At 39.2% G+C, this 19,719-nt stretch overlaps 2 protein-coding genes across 2 annotated transcripts in view; one reads left to right on the top strand and one right to left on the bottom strand.

Moving 5' to 3' along the window:
- Positions 1-14,853, bottom strand: part of ACOT12 (acyl-CoA thioesterase 12) — a 38,933-nt gene extending 24,080 nt beyond the window's left edge. Inside the window, exons 1-5 of the mRNA XM_070743080.1 lie at positions 14,571-14,853; positions 10,607-10,676; positions 6,468-6,528; positions 5,514-5,615; positions 4,467-4,602 (exon numbers count right to left, since the gene is read on the bottom strand). Coding sequence (XP_070599181.1) covers positions 4,467-4,602; positions 5,514-5,615; positions 6,468-6,528; positions 10,607-10,676; positions 14,571-14,688 — 487 coding nt within the window. The 5' untranslated portion in view covers positions 14,689-14,853. The remainder of the gene's footprint in view (positions 1-4,466; positions 4,603-5,513; positions 5,616-6,467; positions 6,529-10,606; positions 10,677-14,570) is intronic.
- FAM151B (family with sequence similarity 151 member B) overlaps positions 1-19,719 on the top strand; it is a 786,337-nt gene that overhangs the window by 401,660 nt on the left and 364,958 nt on the right. The window lies entirely within an intron of this gene.

The raw sequence follows: 19,719 nt of genomic DNA, 5'->3' as shown, positions 1-19,719 counted from the left end.
AAAATATGGTATCTTTCTATTATCAGGAAGGAACATATTCCTACTAAATGTGTATGTTTTTGTTTTAAATGCCAGCCAGGCTAATCTGTCACATGATTCTACTTGACCTAAATTAAGCCTTTGGCTTCTGCCCCAGTTTCATTAGTTTTATAATCCAGAGTTGTAGTTAAGATTCACCTGACTGCCTTGCATTTTGGACCTAGTTATCAGCCTGTTAAATTAGTAATTTCAACAATATAATTGAGCCTTGCTTCTTTTTTCCCCTGAACTCTGTACTCGTTTTAAGCAAAGCGATCTTAGCATTTGATAAATACATTTTTACTTTACCTATTTTTATTAGGATGGGTCCAATGCTTCTTTCAAATAATATTCTCTTAAAAGTGAAGTAATATTCTCTTGAAACTGAAAATACATAAGCTGATTTCTAGTGATATGCCTTGTGTAAACAAAGTGTGTATAGGGGTGGTGTGATTGGGATGATTCTATAAGTTGAAAGAATGGTTCTACCATTTCCCTTGATTCTGTTTCAATGCATGCATTATAAGTTCAGAAACATGTTGATGTTACAGTATGAAAACGAAACAATATGCAGCTGCATTGTTCCATTAGATAATAAATTCAAAAGGGAAGAGGCATATGGATATCAGAGGTGGGTTCCTTCCAATCATATAAAACCAGTAGCAAACCACTGGTTATGTCATAGAGACAGTTGTGTCAGTTCCAGTCCATGGATGCTGTCATCTTTTTGGGAGGATTTTAAAAATTTTTTATTTATTTATTTATTTATTTAAATATGGGAACGCGGGAACTAGTGTCTTGGAATGTGCGTGCGAAAAGCATAGGCCTTGAGCATGACACGTATGATGACCCAGTTTCTTTAGCAACATTCTCCTTCCCAGCACTCTTATCTTGCCTTTTTTGCTACTAGCCTAAGAAAAGTGCAACATTATATATTATGTGGTGGGCTGATGGGGCCCTTCTCTCACTCTTGCTTTGTTTTTCTCATGAATCAGCACTTTGAAATGTAGCACAAGTTGTGTGATTTTTATTGGTTATATTGTGTACGCTTAATACGTTATGAGTTTGAATTGGTGTAACAGACCCATGTGAAATGCAGCATCACAGAAGCCTGCCTTTCTTTGTTTGCTTTCAATAAAAGGGTCATCCTGGATTGAATCTAGGTTGCCTCACCAAAGAGAAAATCCAGGTTGTCTCACCAAAGAGTCAAGTTTCTTGTCCGAGGTTTTTTCTCTCAATTGGATTTGTGAGTAACCCGCAGTCAGTTGCCAGCTGCGAGCTCCCATACAATGCATGCATTATAAGTTCAGAAACATGTTGATGTTACAGTATGAAAACGAAACAATATGCAGCTGCATTGTTCCATTAGATAATAAATTCAAAAGGGAAGAGGCATATGGATATCAGAGGTGGGTTCCTTACGATCATATAGAACCAGTAGCAAACCACTGGTGATGTCATAGAGACAGTTGTATCGGTTCCAGTCCATGGATGCTGTCATCTTTTTGGGGGGATTTTTAAAAAAAATATTTTTGGGGATTTTTTAAATTGATTTTTTTCTTCTGTGCATGCACAGAAGCCAAATTTCTGGCACTGCGCATATACCACCATCTTGTTTTCAGCTTTTGAACGGAATTTTTTGGCAATTTTTTGGCACTGCGCAGGCTTGCACAAGGTGCACACAGGCAGACAGCACAGGAAAAAGTGAGCTGGTGGTGAGAAAAGTTAGAACTCACCTCTGGTATAAATATGTGTGAGAATTTTAAAAAGTGGAGATGGCATTAAAAAAGGAAAAATGCCAATAATCCGAAGAGAAGTTGAGGGACGCCCATGTTCATCAATAACATTTGTTATGGTATTGCCAGAGGTTTTCTGCACTACTAGAGAAAGCCAATGGCAAGTGTGTCTATATTGCTCCTATGTTTTGGAGATCTAAAGCAGGAATATCACCTCACCACCGTTCCCTGTAGGCTGCGCACGTGAGCGCGCGCGCAGCCCAAAATACCGCCTCGCGCGCCCTTTTCCTTGGGCGCGCAGTCCCCACTTTCCATGGGCGCGCAGTCCCGCGGGGGGGGGGGGAGGCGCCGGCAGCAGAAGGGAAGGGAGCCGCAGTCGCCCCTGCCTCCCCATGTTGCCTCCGGCCCCCTCGGCCTTTCGTCACTGCCCCCCGCCCGATCCGCCCCCTCTGCTCCTCCGCCGCCTCCTACCTTTGGGCGCGGCTCCTCCGCACCCGGAACGCACGCCCTGCCCGTCTCAGTCCCTTTGCTGAGAGCACTTTCATCCCGGGCTCTCAGCAAGGGGGTTGCAGGAGAGGCGGGGCAGGTTGCGCACGCTCCCTATCTCCATACCAGGCCACTCGGAACATTCAAAATAAGAAAAACTTTCGCCAGCGAAGGCTTTTCTTATTTTGAATGTTCCGAGTAGCCTGGTATGGAGATAGGGAGCGCACGCAACCGCGCCCCCCCGACATTGAATATCACCAGCCTCCGCTGAGAAGAACGGAGAGAGAACGAGAGTGAGTGAGAGCAACAGACAGCAAGATAGGGAGAAAGTGAGAAAGAGAGAGAGAGAGAAAGGGGGGAGAGAAAAAGATAGCAAGAGAGAGAACAAGAGAGAGAAAGAGTGTGAGAAAGAAAACAAGAAAGAGTGAGAGAGAGAGAGAAAGCAAGAGAGGGAGAAAGTGAGAAAAAGAAAGAGACCAAGAGGGGGAAAGAGAGAGAAAGAGAAAGAAAGAAAGAAAGAAAGAAAGAAAGAAAGAAAGAGAGAGATGAGAGAGGAAGGAAGAGAGTGTGAGAGAGAGACAGAGAAAGCAAGAGAGAGAGAGAAGAGTGGAAGGAAGAGATAGAGAGAAATGATAGAAAAAAGGGGAGAAAAGAGAAATGAGAAAATGATTGAGGCAGAGAATGACAGGAGAGAGAAACAGAGAGAGAAGTGACTTGATTTAAAGCATATGGTAAAAGCACTTAAATAATAACAGAGAAAAACCCCCCAGCCCTCACCTGTTTTTATTAATAGTTATGTTTTTGGTTTTGCTGGTTGATTTAGTTTTAATAGTAATGGATTTTGGTTTTTTAAAATTATTAATTTCTTTTAATAAAAGGGATTTTTTTCTTATTTATTTATTTATTTATTTATTTATTTATTCTGCCCAGTCCCAAAGGGACTGTCGCTCAGACACTATACTTTTCCACCCACACCGAAAAAAAATTAGAGGGTACATTGCACCTCACAGAAGGGCATGTGGCTTGCCTTTACAGTGGTACCTCTACCTACAAACACCTTTCTTTCTTTCTTTCTTTCTTTCTTTCTTTCTTTCTTTCTTTCTTTCTTTCTTTCTTTCTTTCTTTCTTCAGACTCGGGGCGGCTAACAACAGCAATAAAACAGTATATAACAAAATCCAATACTAAAAACAGTTAAAAACCCTGTATATAAAAACCAATCATACATACAGACATACCATGCATAAAATTGTAAATGCCTAGGGGGAAGTGTATCTCAGTTCCCCCATGCCTGGCGGCAGAGGTGGGTTTTAAGCAGCTTTCGAAAGGCAAGGACGGTGGGGGCAATTCTAATCTCTGGGGGGAGTTGGTTCCAGAGGGCCAGGGCCGCCACAGAGAAGGCTCTTCCTCTGGGTCCCGCCAAGCGATATTGTTTGGTTGACGGGACCCGGAGAAGACACACTCTGTGGGACCTAACTGGTCGCTGGGATTCGTGCAACAGAAGGCGGTCCCTGAGGTAATCTGGTCCGGTGCCATGAAGGGCTTTATAGGTCATAACCAACACTTTGAATTGTGACCGGAAACTGATTGGCAACCAATGCAGACTGCGGAGTGTTGGTGTAACATGGGCATATTTGGGAAAGCCCATGATTGCTCTCGCAGCTGCATTCTGCATGATCTGAAGTTTCCGAACACTTATGAACTTTTCTAGATAAGAACCGGGTATTCAAGATTTTTTTGCCTCTTCTCAAGGACTATTTTCCACTTACAAACTTGATCCTCTGAAACTGTAACTGGAAAAGGCAGGGAGAAGCCTCTGTGCGGCCTCTCTAGGAATCTCCTGGGAGGAAACAGGGCCAGAAAATGCAGGGAGAAGCCACCGTGGGGCCTCTCTAGGAATCTCCTGGGGGGGGGGAAACAGGGCTTCCACCCTCCCTGTGGTTTTCCCAATTGCACATATTATTTGCTTTTACATTGATTCCTATGGGAAAAAAAGCTTTTTGTAGAAACATTTCCACTTAAGAACCTGGTCACAGAACGAATTAAGTTCGTAAGTAGAAGTACCACTGTATATCTTTCCATATTTTATATTTTTCATAAATGATACTTTACACGATGTCCTGAGTTCCCAGGGCTTTTTCCTTCAAATGATGCAACTAAAGAAATATTGGAATTTCTCCCTATTTCAGAGAATTGGAAATGAGGAACATAACATTCATTTTACTGACCATCATCCATGCCACATTTATCCATTAGATCATTAAATACACGTTCATGATCCAGTCGAATTTTTCTTCGTTCAGCAGCCAGGGCATGCTCTATGAAATCTTGCACAGTGAGAAGCTTGACTGGCTTTAGGTTAATCTAAATATTTTTTTTCAAAAAAACCTAGTATCAGCAAGTCATATATCATGAACCTATTAACAGTAAAAAAAATATTTGCCACATCTGTAGTAAGCTTAAATAATACTAACATAACATTTTTACTAGCCTAAAACCTAGTAATCATTTAATTTAAAAAATCCAATCATTTATACAACATTCTAAACATGAAAACAAAAATCACATGAGATTAGTTTTTATGAAAAAAACTAGGAGATCCTAGCGATTATATCTTTAAATTCTAAAATTCAGTTTGCAACCCAGCCTCCAATGTCCTTAAATAGTTTTATCAATTATTGTAGGCAGATTTCAATGATCTTCATCAGCTTTAGGGTACAGGTGACCCTCCTAACTAAATGCTTGCAATAAATGGGAGATGTGAACAGACCTTGCATTCATTCATTGCCTCCCCAAATTTGCTCCAGGTGATTTTTCAGTGCTGCAGATTTTTAGAGCTATCCAGGAAGACAAGGAAATATTTGCCTTTCCATTCTTTAAGCAAAGCTATCCTAGCAGCACATATTGTTGATTCTATATTGTCCTAAACATTCTAGCTTACCAAGATCATTGGCAATGGTATATGTGAAAATGGGCTGCTTTTTTTAAAATAAAAATTTAGATACGGCAGCTTGGGAAAAATACTAATATCTGCAATCAAAATGAATGCTTGATATTAGTGAATTATAAAAATGCATTGTTTCAAAAAAGGAATTGCTCAAAGGCGCAAGAAAATATTTAGGAAAGTACAATGAAATTATTACTCGGAAGTAAAATGTAAATTTTTTCATTCTTTTATTGTCAATACAAAAATGGAGACAGTAAATAAATGGCTTTCTGGCAAGTTCATAAAGTTAGAGAACAGAAACATTAGAAATTTTCAATGAAATGTTTACCTTCTCTTTTCCTACTGTCCTTGCAACATATGTAGAGAAAGCCACACAAATTAGTTTTTGAACATTAGTTAAGGGGTCCTGTAATGTAACTCTGACACCAACCTATGTGCAGACAACAAAGCCATTGTTGAATTCTAGGCAATTGCATAATTGTGAACAAGTGCATTAGTAACAACTATTCTTTTCATCTTAATGAAAATAAGCTCTAACCTTTTCATGTATACATCATAACCCGAAGCGACTATGTATCGCTATTAGGATCCCATCCCAATCCAGACACCTGATGACAATTTTATGGTCCCCATGGAAAGTTCTTGGTTGCCACCTCCTTTTCACCCACCAGCACTGCTAGTTGCAACTCTGAATGGCCCAGAGCTCAGTATGGTGGTGGGGACAGGGATGTGAAAACAGAAATCCCCCAGTTGCCACCACCTCTGTGGTAAGGGGGCCACTCCAATCTGGCTGGTCCCAGCCGGCCATGCCAATTTGACCCATTCCATGTTGGAATTGTCATTGCTAAATGGGACATTCACATGTACATTCACATATCTAGACATTTGTATTTATTAGAGTAATTCAACTTGTTTTATTAGAGACAAATTCCTTGTGCGTCCAATCACACTTGGCCAATAAAGAATTCTATTTTATTGTATTCTAGAGGTTTACTGTTGTAGCCTCTTAATTTTAACTGCAGAATGACTGGCACAGAGTCACTTATAGATTAACTTCAGTTTCCACGATCAACTCCTTCAACTTTGAAAAAAATGTTTTGTTCAAATATTCAGATATATAATATAATACCAAATTTGGAAAAATAAAGCTTTTAAGAGTATGGAAATGAATGAAGAAAAGGTAGTCTGTGATGGAATTTTCATGAATTCATTTCTTTACTTGTTTATCCTGCCTAAATATAATAAAATATAGCATTTCAATTTAAATAATACAAACTCTTACCTCCATACTGGTAGTGAATGCTCTGTTTACCTTTGCTATAATGCTGATAATCTGCCCAACGCTGTTTTTTTAAAAAAATCACATATAATTACAAACACATAATTTTATATGTTTTATAATATGCCAAAACTTTAATGTACATCTATGCATTTTTGGAAATAACTGATACAGAAATCATATATTTAATTGTCCTATCTTTATATTATGGCCAGAAGCGAAGGGGAAATGGAGAAAGACTCTATGGATCTCAAAAGATCATTGTCCCTTTTTCTTAAGTGTCAATCACAGGGATACTGGCCAGGCAAACTCTTTACATAATTAGCTGCACTTGAAGAAAGAATTTGCAAGGAAGCCTTTAAATCTGAATTTAAATCTAAATTTAGAACTGTCCAGGTAACAACTCAATGCCTGACTGTTTTGTCCATTTAGCTTAATGTCATGAACAATGACTGGCAACACCTCTCCAAAACCATAAGATTTTTCACTTTGCATACTAGCTGTTTGTTTTACCTGGTCCTAGAGCAGTACTCTCCAATGTTTTTGACACCAGAGACAAACAATTTTTCCAGGGAGTGGGGGATGGTATCAATTTTGCTTGCTCATCAGCTGCTCCTAACAGGCCACAGACCAGTATCAGTCCCTTGTGGTGTGATGGCTGGGAACCCTTGTCGTAGAGATTGAACCTAGGAATTTTTGGAAACTGTTTACCAAGCCAGACTATTAGTCATTTTAGAATTTCAATCAGAAGTATTTGCTTCACTTAGGGCAGTGTTTTTCAACCAGTGTGCCGCGGAACATGGTCAGGTGTGCCGCGAGAGGGGAGAGAGAAAGAGAGAGAGAAAGAGAAAGAAAGCAAGAGAGAGAGAGAGAGAGAAAGAAAGCAAGAGAAAGAAAAAGAGTGAGAGAGAGAAAGAAAGAGAGAAAGAAAGCAAGAGCGAAAAAGAAAGAAAGAGAGAGAAAAAAGAGAGAGGGACAGAGAGAGAGAAAATAGAGGGGGGAGCGAGAAAGAGAAAGAAAGAAAGCGAGAGAGAGAGAGAGAGAAAGAAAGAAAGCAAGAGAGAGAGAGAGGAGAGGAAGGGAGAGAGAGAGAGAAATGAGATAAAAAGGGGAGAAAAAAAGAGAAATGAGAAAATGATTGAGGCAGAGTGAGAGAGAAGAGAGAGAAACAAAAGAGAGAGAGAAGTGACTCTTGATTTAAAGCATATTTATTTTATTTATTTATTTATTCAATTTTTATGCCGCCCTTCTCCTGAGATTTAGGGCAGCTTACAACATGTTAGCAATAGCACTTTTTAACAGAGCCAGCATATGATCAAAAGCACCCAAAGAATAAGAGAGGAAAAAACCCCTGCCCTCACACAATGGGGAGATAATATGTACTGTCTTAGATTGTCATTTTGTGTCATTTTGGTTGGTGGTGTGCCCCAGGATTTTGTAAATATAAAAAATGTGCCACGGCTGAAAAAAGGTTGAAAATCACTGACTTAGGGAAGATAGGAAGTAATTTTAGGACCTTGTTGAATAAAGTTTCAACAAAGAATTATGTAATTTTCTAGATAGTTAGTATCACTTAAGAAACATTGCTTTTGTTCTCTAGAACCTTGGGTCTCTGAAGAATGCATCCTATCAGAACAGACTACATAAATCCTATTTAAATCATAATACTCTATCCAATGATATTCTGTGTATGTTTATAATCCAGTTTCTATGTTGGTATTTTTATTTAAAATCAGAGACCAGAAAGACCAATAAAAAAATTGACCAAATTCAATTTCAGTGCTTTCTAATGATGATCACTGTTGAAAAGAATTTATCTATTTACAAGAAAACACTGGATGGATCTAATCACACATACACAATCTCTTCTGAAGGTCATCCTAAACATTCAGGAACTATTATTAATCTTGAGGATTATTGGTTTCAGTGTTGGGAATCTACTGCTTGCTTCCATCACAACAAAAGTGCATGTTTTAAACACAGACCTTGGGAATTAAAATGCAAGGAACATTGCCCTGTCACAGATCATTGCATTTTCATTTGTGACTGATGAGAACTAGTGATGGGCGAACTGAACCCGCACAATTCGGGTCCAAACCCAAACCCAAATTTTTTTCAAACTTTGGGCAAAGTTCGGGGTTGTGTTCGGCGTTCAGAGCTTTGATGTCACCGGCAGGTTGCTAAGGGCGCCATGAATCCAGGAAGTGATCACCTTGGCATCCTTAGCAACCTGCCGGTGACGTCAAAGCTCCGCCCCCGGAATCTCTTCGTGGGAGGGATTCCCTAGCTCCTTCAAAGGGAGGTCTTCACGTAAAAATAAATGAAAAAGGATGTCGCAGCGGCACTGCAAGCAAAGGACGGTCCTTTCATGTAAAAATAAACATGTTCTCTTCATGGGAGGGATTCCCCGTTCGGGTTCGGGTTCGGTTCAGGTTCAGCCAAATTTTGCGTAAAGTTCGTCTGAACTTGCCGAACCCAAACACCGTTGGGTTCGCCCATCACTGATGAGAACCTTTGGAATGTAGTAGTTTGAGAGCTCTTGCTAAGGATCCAGAAACAAATGCAAAAAGAGAAAGAAAATCCAAAATCCAAATATTTGTGCAATAAAAATGTAAGAACAGAAAATTTTTCTATAATCTAGGGGGGAAAGGCTCTACAGTATTTTCTTTTCTGTTCTCTGACAGGTTGAAAATTCCATGCTCTAAAAATACCAACACAATTGTACTATACACAAAGTACAATAGTATATAATTGGTCTAAAATACTGTCAATTTGCTACATGTATTGTGTTCATTTTTTCTTGTGAAAAAGCATGCTTGGGTAGGATTTAGTTGTCCTGAGAATTTGGTAACATAATTATTTTTCAAATTTCTGAACCATCATCTCCTCCAGAGGGATTCTGGGCAGTATACAATAAAGTATTATGATAAAAAAACAGTATATAAAAGTTTTTTTAAAAAAAAATTAAAGAAGCAAGATGATAAAACACTGTTAAATTATTTAAAATTACTAGCCCATGCAAGGCAACAAAGCCATGTTTTAACTCCTTTTCAGAAGGCCATGGGAGTGGGAACCTGCCTTACTTCCAAGGGAAGACTATTACACAGGGTGGGAGCATTTTTCCAGAAATCTAAATTAAAGAATACACCTGTCATTTATAAAGAAAACAAAATCCCTGTTTTGGAACTTTTTTTTCTTATGTCTTTGGCAAGTACATCCACCCGTCAAAGGAATCTTGGATATTAATTGAAACAAATCACTATTGTCCTTTTAATCCATACAAATGGCTTGCAATTCGGAATGTAGTCTTGGCCTTTTGGTTAAGATCAAATGTAACATGAAGTGAATGCACTCTGTTTTTGAACATTTTGTTATTTTCCCACCTAGCATCACATTGAACTGCAGTCACAAACCTTTAAGTGTTGAACTTTGTGGAACATTTTAAAAATTTGTTCTCATTTTCTTTCACTAAAGGTAATTATGCACAGCAGTGCTGCTGGGATATTTAATCTTAGGTTCAATGTAAGTGGAGATGTCAAAATCACTGAATCAGCCCTTTCCCTCTTCAAATGGGACTGTGGTGCTACATCTGCTAATTCTTCCTTGCAAACATCTTTCCCAGCCCAGTTTGTTTTATTCATTTCAAACCATTTGGAGGAAATCAACTGGAGATCACTTATAGGGGAAATAACAGAAAACGAAAACTTTCTTTCCTCAGGACATGAAAAGAAGCAACTATTCCTTGAACAACCACATTATAAATTCATGAAGCATGTATACGAAATGTGACAATTAATGACTTTTTAATCTATTAATAATTTTCATTATCAGATCAAAAAATGAAGAATTAAATATATTTCTAAAAATAATTTAAATTTAATGTTAAGAATCAAACTGTAAGAAACAAAACAAATTAAGTTGCAACTCCAATTTTCAAAGCAAATTTAGATTAAATATGCCTTATAAAGAGTAGAAAAGATCAATATGTCTATAGAAATTTAAATTTTTCATTTTCTTATAACCCTTTTGCAATGAATCATATTCCCAAAGTACCAATTAGTATTTCTGTGTTTGTATATACTGTACTGATTAAAATTATTAAATGACAAACTATAGCAAGGTTTGATGAAATTAAGAGGTACCTGGCTCTTTCTTCAAACTGTATGTCATCCACTGATGCTGTTACACAGGGAATGCCAGCATGTTTTTCAGCTTAGAAGAAAATAGAGTTTATTGGAGGTAAAATTAAGATATAAATTTATATCAGCATCCATTAACTTGTAAGCAAGATTATTTGATTATCTTAAGATATTTTTAGAAAATATATTGAAGGATACATTGTTGTATGGGTTTTTTTGTTCAATATAAAATAATCCAGTACTGAAATGCAACATTCAACATTCATGAGAGTAAGCATATTGAGGCATATGCCAAGAACTGTGTTATTACATCTGTAATACTTATGGTAGAATTTTAAAATTATGTAATATTTGTTCAATATTAATGTTAAAATGATGAAGAAACTGTTCACACCCTTGCAGCTCAGATAAAATGACCACTGGACGGAATAATTATAATTTCTGTCTTCACCTCCCGCCCCCTCACTTCTCGGTGTAGTTTACATAAAAATTGGGGTGGCAAGCCAGCTCATGATGTGAGAGTTCCCTGACTGCAGATAAAGAAATGAACTTCCTTCTAACAAGTCAGGTGACTGCCTTTCTTGTTGCAGCATTAGAGTTCAGAAACATTATCTATGCCCTGTAATAACTGGGTTGAACCTGGGAACTGATATGGGAAAGACACACTGTCACCTGTCACTGTGCTACGCTTCCTTTTTATTCCTGTTAATTAGCTAAGATGGATCCAGCAGCACACAAATATAATAAGCAAATACAAAAAATATACTTCTCTCTGCTTGGAAAAAAATATTGCCATATTTTTATTATAATGATTTTAAAATTATCTTATATTTTAATTTCAATTCATTCAATGGAGTGCTTCAGAATGCTTCATTCCATTTCTAGGTTTGCAGAAAATATCAGTTACACTAAGTATGTATGTATGTAGGTAGGTAGGTGGGTAGACAGACAGACAGACAGACAGACAGATTTCTGATTTTCTCTTCAAAACCAGAATTGAGTAGGAAAGAATGCTTAAAGACTTTATTGTACTGAAGAACAGCTAAATACTGTCAAAAAGAAAGTTTTTGGGAAACAATTTAGAATGCTTAAACCATGTACTGTGTTGCACAAATTACCGTAAAACTGGGTAAGCAATTTAAATGTTACACAATATTTAAATATTTAAATTTAAATTAGGTATTGCCTTGGAAGGCAGAGTAGAAAAATCAGGAACAAGTAAGATGATTATAAAATCGTAAAAGAACAACTGGTATTAAAACTGTTGTATGGGAAAATCTTTCCCTCCATTCTGCTTAAAGTAGAAATTTAGAATGCCTACTGTGTAAGTCTTTAGAAACATACAAATCCAAGTCTGCAGAGGATTACTGGGGCTTTTCATTGGAACACTTGTTATTTAGAACTCTTGCTTATGACTATAAAAGAACTTGCACTCAATTTAAGCTTCTATTTAAAAGGTCCTGCACCGTTTTTGTAAACATCTCTCTCTAAAGGAGTACAAATTCTTGGTTAGATAAAGTTTGATCCAACCAAACAATTATAAATATGCCCTATATAACTTTTTAGATAAATATTTGTGCTCATTACTTCTTAGAATAACAGAGTTGGAAGGGACCTTGGAAGTCTTCTAGTTCAACCGTCTGTTCAGGCAGCAAACCCTATAACCATTTCAGACAATTCAGTCCAATCTTTCCTTAAAAACTTTAGTGTTGACACATTCACAAGTTCTGGAGGCAAGTTGTTCCACTGATTAAATGTTGTTTGACATTTACAGAGCTAGAAATTTTTTTTATTTGCATAATAGAAAGGAACAGAACCTTGTATAATGGCAGCTAAGTTCTCAATTTGATATGACAAGTTGATTCTAAACCATGTTTAGCCTATCAAAGATATGAATTGGGGAACACACACATCATAGTTGTCTTCTAGAACTTAAAGGGAGTGATGGGTTCTAAATCCCATTGCTACCAGTTGCATGTGCAGAAGCATCCGGCGAGAATGGGTGGAGCCTCCCACTACCACTGTTACTGGTTCGTTGAACTGTACCGTACTGTGCCTGTGGCAACCTACCGCAGAGAAAAGGGGTTTACAAGAAAAGGGGAAAGACAAGAAGTAGTGGGTGAAAACATGTTAAAGAAATGTCGAACCTAAAAGTAAGGATAATTTTTTTGACAATCATGCCTCCCATACTTGTGAGTGCTCCATCACTGAAAACAAACTGGGCAACCATTTGACCAGGATGGTATAAGGTCTTAAGCAGGATATGGGACTATAACACCTTGAGGTTCCTTCCAACCCCATGATTCTATGTTCTAGGAAGTATTTAATTATGTTTTATAAAGCCTATAAAGCATAAACATCTTAAAACTAAAATGTAAGCTCACAGCTTAGTGTGTCAGCCCTGGAAGCCATCTTTACCATTGGAGCTTCAGGACTGCCACATTTAGGAAAATTATTATTATTATTTATTGGATTTGTATGCCGCCCCTCTCTGTTCTGATGGGAGCAGGGATTGCATGGAGTGGTGGAGGATTAGCCATAACAACATATCCCTTTCTCTAGGAGTCAAGGACATTTGGTCTGCACTTGGATGGGAGTGACTGGGAGTTGCCTCCAGTGGGGACGGTGAATTAAATGGTGGACTTGTGAATGCAGGGGATGGATCTTTGACTTTGGATGGGGAAAACCTGGAACTCTCTGATTCGGGTTTTCCCAGATGTGCCAATATGACATCTCTAATAAAATGGAACTTTGAGGAACTAAGCCTCAGATAAATAATAAAATGGCACTGTTTTATTATTTATTATTATATTTTTATAATTTGTTATCCCTGCAGTTTTTATCCAATTAAACTGTCAGACCTTAAATCAGCATCCCCCAATCTAGGGACATGCATATGAACTGGGACTGCAGTTGCAAGATGCACCAAGCAACCAATATAAACCAGTACCTATGATCTGTTAATGTAATGGTTAATAATGGTTAAGGACCAAAGCAGCAAAGTACTGTAGTATTCTGTAAATATCAACAGGTAAGCTTATTGTTGCTGGTTTCTTAAAATCTGTTGAAAAATACTGTTTCCTCATACAGTACAGAATGTTCTTTAATCCAGCTATTATTTCATTAATCCAATGGTGAATTATTATTTGGATTGTCCAGAAAATTATCAGGGGCTTTATACTTGCATATTCCAAGGTGGATGGATAGATAGGTAAGTTACATTCATGCTAAAGTTACAAATAACTGAAGAATTACTGACAACCCTACTTAAAATTTTTGAAAAACAAAACTTCTATTATCTACAGGAATTTAAGCAAGAATCCCTTTAAGTTGACTCAGCCTTCCATCCTTCCAAGGTGGGTAAAATGAGGACCTAGATTGTTGGAAGCAATATGCTGATTCTTTAAATCGCTTAGAGAGGGCTGTAAAAGCACTGTGAAGCAGTATATAAATCTAAGTGCTATTGCTATTGTGTTTTACCTAACTAATAGTAGGCATAGATAGATAGATGGATGGATGGATGGATGATAGATAGATGATAGATAGATATAGATAAATGGATGGATGGATGATGGGTAGGTAGGTAGATAGATGGTAGATAGGTAGATAGATGGATGGATGGGTGGGTGGGTGGATAGATGGATGGATCAATGGTTCTTAGTCTCTTTTCCCCCAGAATTCCGCGATTTGAAATCCACTCCTCTAAAAGCAGCCAAGCCAAGGTTGAAAAATGCTGGATTATATAATTAAAAAGTTTGATTTTCTTTCTAATTCTGCCGTTTTATTTGATTACTGCAACAGACGGTGTTCTGCTGCGTTCCTCTCCTGCCTCCCCACTGAGCCTAGCGGTCTTTGCAGCTGCAAAAAAACCAAAACAAAACCCGTCGATCCCGCTGATGGGCTCCCCGACGCACGCGGCTTTAACGAAGGTGGTGTCCCGCGAGAGGAAAGAGGACTTCGAGCTTACCGGCCAGGCACGCCGTGGTATCGATCCATTTGAGAAGCTGGCCGGGACTGAGGTCGCCGAGGTGGTTCGTGTGAGCGGGAAGGAGGGTCTGACACATGTGCACTTGCGCACCCGCCATGGCACCGTCTCCGCTGCCGGCGAGCGTCCTTTTTGGCGCGGCGCCCGCGAGGGCAGGGACCGCACGGAGTTTCGCATTCCCTCCCACGGCCCGCTGTGGCGCTCTGGCGTGATTAGATGTGTCCCGGCGTGCTCCTGCGTCTGTGAAGCAAGCCGGGCGCACCAGCTGAAGCCGGCTGTTTTGCCACAGGTGGAAGGAGTGCGGCGGGTTCACCTTTCCCCTCCTTCTCAAGCTGTGGCGGGTGGCTGCGAGCGAGGTGCGGCAGCGTCGGTTCAGCGAAATAATTAGTAGGAGAAATAGCGAGGTGAGGCGCACCGTCGAAGCCGGTCGATTTCAGCTTATTGCGCTGCGTGACTGGAATTATCTTCTCCAGTTTGGGGCCTTTCAAGTCTGTTCTGATGCCTGTTAGCACAACTCCAGTGCGGGCTGTATGGGTGAATAACAAAAGTTGGAAGGGATTTTGGAAGTCTTCTAGTCCAAACTCCTGCTCAGGCAGGAAACCCTATACCATTTAAGAAAAAGGGTTGTCCAGTTTCTTCTGAAAAACTTCCAAAGTTGGAGCAACCACAACTTCTGGAGGAAAATTGTTCCACTAATTAATTGTTCTGTCAGGAAATTTCTCCTTAGTTCTGTTCTGTCGGACTCTCTGGTAGGAGCCTCCCGAAAATTCAAGGGTACAAATTGCAGACACACACACACACACACACACACACACACACACTTGAAAATTCAAAATGATGTTCTTTATCACAAAATTCAAAATAAACTAAGCACTCTTTTTGTATTGCAAAGAGCGTCCCAAAACAGACTGTACAATTTTCCTTAAGCAGTCATTAAGTACTTAGCTAGCAGCTGTGAAGAAACTTCACACCCCTTCTTCTTCCAAGGAAGTGAGACACACACACACACACACACACACACACACACAGGTTGCTCTGCTTTGGTTTCAAAGGCCTGAAAAAATCAATAAACAAAGTCCAGAAAACAGCAACACATGATTCCTGAAGAACTGCTGGAGCCCCACCCAACCACAGGTGGCCTCATTTTCTCTTGTAATAATCCTTTAGTTGTTGTCTCCTATGCATCACTCTACGCATGCGTGGATGTGTCATTAATTCTTGTTCAGAATCCAAAGATGATACAGATGATTGATCTCCTCCTGGGCTATCTGCCAAACTCCCCTCTTCCCTGTCACTCATGCTGCCTTGGTCAGAGGAGGATTCATCGGCAGATTCCATCAGGAGCAAAACAGGCCTGCGGCGCATCCACCTGCACATTCCTTGGGCAGGAGCTGGGCCAGAGCTAACCACAACAAGTTCTAGGTTGCTTCCCTCCTGGATTACTTTGGATAAAGAGGTGGGCTGCTAAGGTGGAACAGTGAGTGTACACCCCTCTCCCCCAGTTCTGAGTGCTAGCAGAATCCAGCGCAATTCTGCTACTGCGCCTGGGCAGGTAGTGAAATTGCACGCGGACACGCAGGTGCTACCTGCCAAGGTGCAGTAGCAGAATTGTGCTGGACTGTGTTAGCGCTCAGAGCCACGGGGGGGGGGGGGGCAGCACACATCACTGTTCCACCTCTGCTTTGCATCCTTTAAAAAAACACATTATTAGTTTTAATAATAAAAACAGATGCGCACTGCACAGTGATATGTGCTCCCGCCATCCAACATTATGAGGGTGTACTGATTTGTAATATTTGAAACCAAGAACATTAGCATATTTACAAATTATAGAATGATTCCAGTTTATCAATTTTCCCATCAGTTTTTTCACTTTATTTTCAGTGATCGTATTCATTTTAGTATCCATAATTCCAAATTGAATGTGTTCCACCATGTATTGTCCATTTTGTTGCAACCTCTGTTTTGCATCCATTGCTTCTTCTTCTACCTCAGGTGCTTTGGAGAATAGGTTGACACCCCCTCCCCTTTTCTTTGTGGCAGCTCCTTAGATATTGGAACACTGCTATCATGTCACACACACCCAGTCCAGTGATGGTGACCCTTTTTTGGTTCGCAGGCCAAAAGGATGTGTGTCCGTGTGCTAGCATGTGTACACATGCCCACATCCCTTCCCTCCCCTACCCCACACACCCCTGCGTTCCACATGCACACAATCCCTCCCCCGTCCCCACACATATGCACAAGCCTCATTGAAGCCTGGGACAGTGGAATAAAAACACAAGTGGGCATGGATTTCTGTTTTGCCCGTTGTGCTGTTTTTTTGCACTCCAGAGGGTTTAGGGAAGATTCCTGAAGCCCCAGAGTGTGAAAAAGAGCCCAATGGGGCTTCCAAACTGGAAGTGCGTTTTCCAAACTTCTGGTTTGCCCATTGGGTGGTTGTTTTGGTACTCCGGGGTTATTCAAGACGCTTCCCTGAATCCTCCGGAGTGCAAAAACTGCACAATGGCCAAATTGGAATTCCTTCTTTTCAAACTTCCGTTTTGCCTGTTGGGTGGGTTTTTTTGTACTCCCTGGCTTCAAGAAGCTTCCCTGAAGCATCTGGAGGGTAAAATGGTCTTTCCCAAGGCTGAATTAGCTGTCCTACATGCACATGAGCGCTGGAACTGACATAGGGCAACATCTCACCTGCCCTCTGATATGGCTCCATGTGCCACCTGTGACACGCCTGTCATAGGTTTGCCAACATGGCTCTAGACCTTTCATTAAAGATACTGCAGTTTGTGAACCTGATACTTATGAAGAGCTCATGAAAAGAGTCATGAAAAAATCCTGGTGGAAAGACCACATGTTGAAAGTCAACCTGAGGAAAATGACATGTTATGTCTCTCCCCTACCCCCAGGACACCACCCAAGATTCTTAAATCTTGGTTGCCGATCGGTTTCTGATCACAATTCAAAGTGTTGGTTATGATCTATAAAGCCCTTCATGGCACCGGACCAGAATATCTGCAAGACTGCCTTCTGCTGCATGAATCCCAGCAGCCGGTTAGGTCCCACAGAGTTGGCCTTCTCCGGGTCCCGTCGACGAAACAATGTCGGCTGGCGGGACCTAGGGGAAGAGCCTTCTCTATGGCGGCCCCAACCCTCTGGAACCAGCTCCCCCCGGAGATCAGGACTGCCCCCACCCTCCTTGCCTTTCGTAAACTTCTTAAAACCCACCTCTGCCATCAGGCATGGGGGAACTGAGACATCTCTCCTTGCCTATGTAGTTTTATGTATGGAATGTTTGTGTGTATGTTTTTTATATAAGGGTTTTTTTAGGTTTTTAATGTAAAATTGTTATTTTAGACTTAATATTAGATTTGTCACTGTTTACTATTTTATCACTGTTGTGAGCCTCCCTGAGTCTGCGGAGAGGGGCGGCATACAAATCTAATAAATAATAATAATAATAATAATAATAATAATAATAATAATAAATAATAATAATAAATACCTGAATAAGGAATTAAGTAAGGAATTTTCAGCTTTTTTTGACCATCAAGCCAGTTTGTTCCCATGCCAGAAGTAATCAAGTAAGGCTAGAACAAATGTATAAAGCTGATACCCGCTCAAAGGAAATACCTGGAGTGTTGCTCAATGTGCCACAATTTGGTAGCTTTCAAGTGGAATCTTTTGCATTTCTTGTCTTCTCAGGGACACCCCACTGATTTTGTGCCAAAGGCAAACTCTTGGTCTCCGGGCTTCTAGCATGAGCTGTCTCTCAGTTAACCAGCTATGCTCTGAAAACAGTTGCCAAGCTTTTTCAGTGAAATTTAGGCTGCACCATACACATATTTATCTGGGAGTAAATCTTATATACTAATATATTATATATTAATATATTAGTATATACGGTATTATATACCCCTAGCTAATATATTAATATACCCCTAGCTACTATGGTTTTATGTATGGATTGTTAGGTTGTATTATTGTTTTTCTTTTTATAATGAGGGTTTTAAATTGTTTTTAAAATTAGATTTGTACATGTTGTATTGTTGTTGTGAGCTGCACCGAATCCTCGGAGAGCAGCGGCATACAAATCTAATTAATAATAATAATAATAATAATTATTATTATTATTATTATTCATATTGATATTATTATTATTATAGAAATACTGTATAAGAAATGTCATGGAGTTCTACAAGCTTTATTCCAAGATAATAGTGTATATAGGAGTGCAGGTTTATGAGATTAAAAAGAAATAATCTTAAATATAACTATTACACTCCATCAAGACATCAGGCATTGTTCATTTTGTATTTGGGGTTTCTTTTAATTTTGTTCCTTTAAATGTTCTGCATCTATGAATCGGGTGTTTTTAATAGAAAAATAAGAATAACTATGAATATAACTTGGCAGAATCTATGCCGCATTTCAAAAGGGGGGGGAAATCAATTAAAAATAAACCTGGCAGAGAATAACTATTACAATAAAATATGCCAGCAGTTTTAAAAGCATACTAACCACATACATTGCAAAGACATGGAATGATTATCCAAGATGAAGGTCTCCCCAGAACAGGATTTATAGAACTGTATTATTTCAGGTAAAGTTAAGTACCTTGTAGAAGAGAATCAGTATACCAATAATTAAATATCAAAATAACTCAAAATATTAATGCTATAATATGTAAATAATATCAATCAATAAAATATAGTTATATTAACAACAATATCATACATCTTAAATCTATACCAAATCTTCATTTAAAGACATTCCAAATGTCTTTGCAAAGCCAGTTTTTAAAACTTTTGAGTTGCAGCTGTCCAGATATGGGGAAACCCACTTAGGGTTAGTTCTCCATGAACTTGGGAGAGCAAAATGGATGTCACCAACAGATTCCTAGTGCATCTGTGTGAGTAGGAGGGTGATGATTTTTGCAGCCACCCAATCTACGATTCCTGTTAAAATACATAAGATGATGCATAAATCCATGAATACAAGATACATAAATCCAAAAATTCTATTGGAGGGAAAACACATTTAATGTTAGAGACAGGTTCCAAGAACGCAGAGGGTAAAATTTATGTTGCCAATGTATTACTATTGCATGCAATGCTTAAGAGGTTGGAGACATTTT

The sequence above is a fragment of the Erythrolamprus reginae genome, chromosome 2 (genome assembly GCF_031021105.1).
Source record: "Erythrolamprus reginae isolate rEryReg1 chromosome 2, rEryReg1.hap1, whole genome shotgun sequence".
NCBI lineage: Eukaryota > Metazoa > Chordata > Lepidosauria > Squamata > Dipsadidae > Erythrolamprus > Erythrolamprus reginae.
The sequence above is the reverse complement of the archived record's forward strand: the minus strand, read 5'-3'. Positions and strand labels throughout refer to the sequence as shown.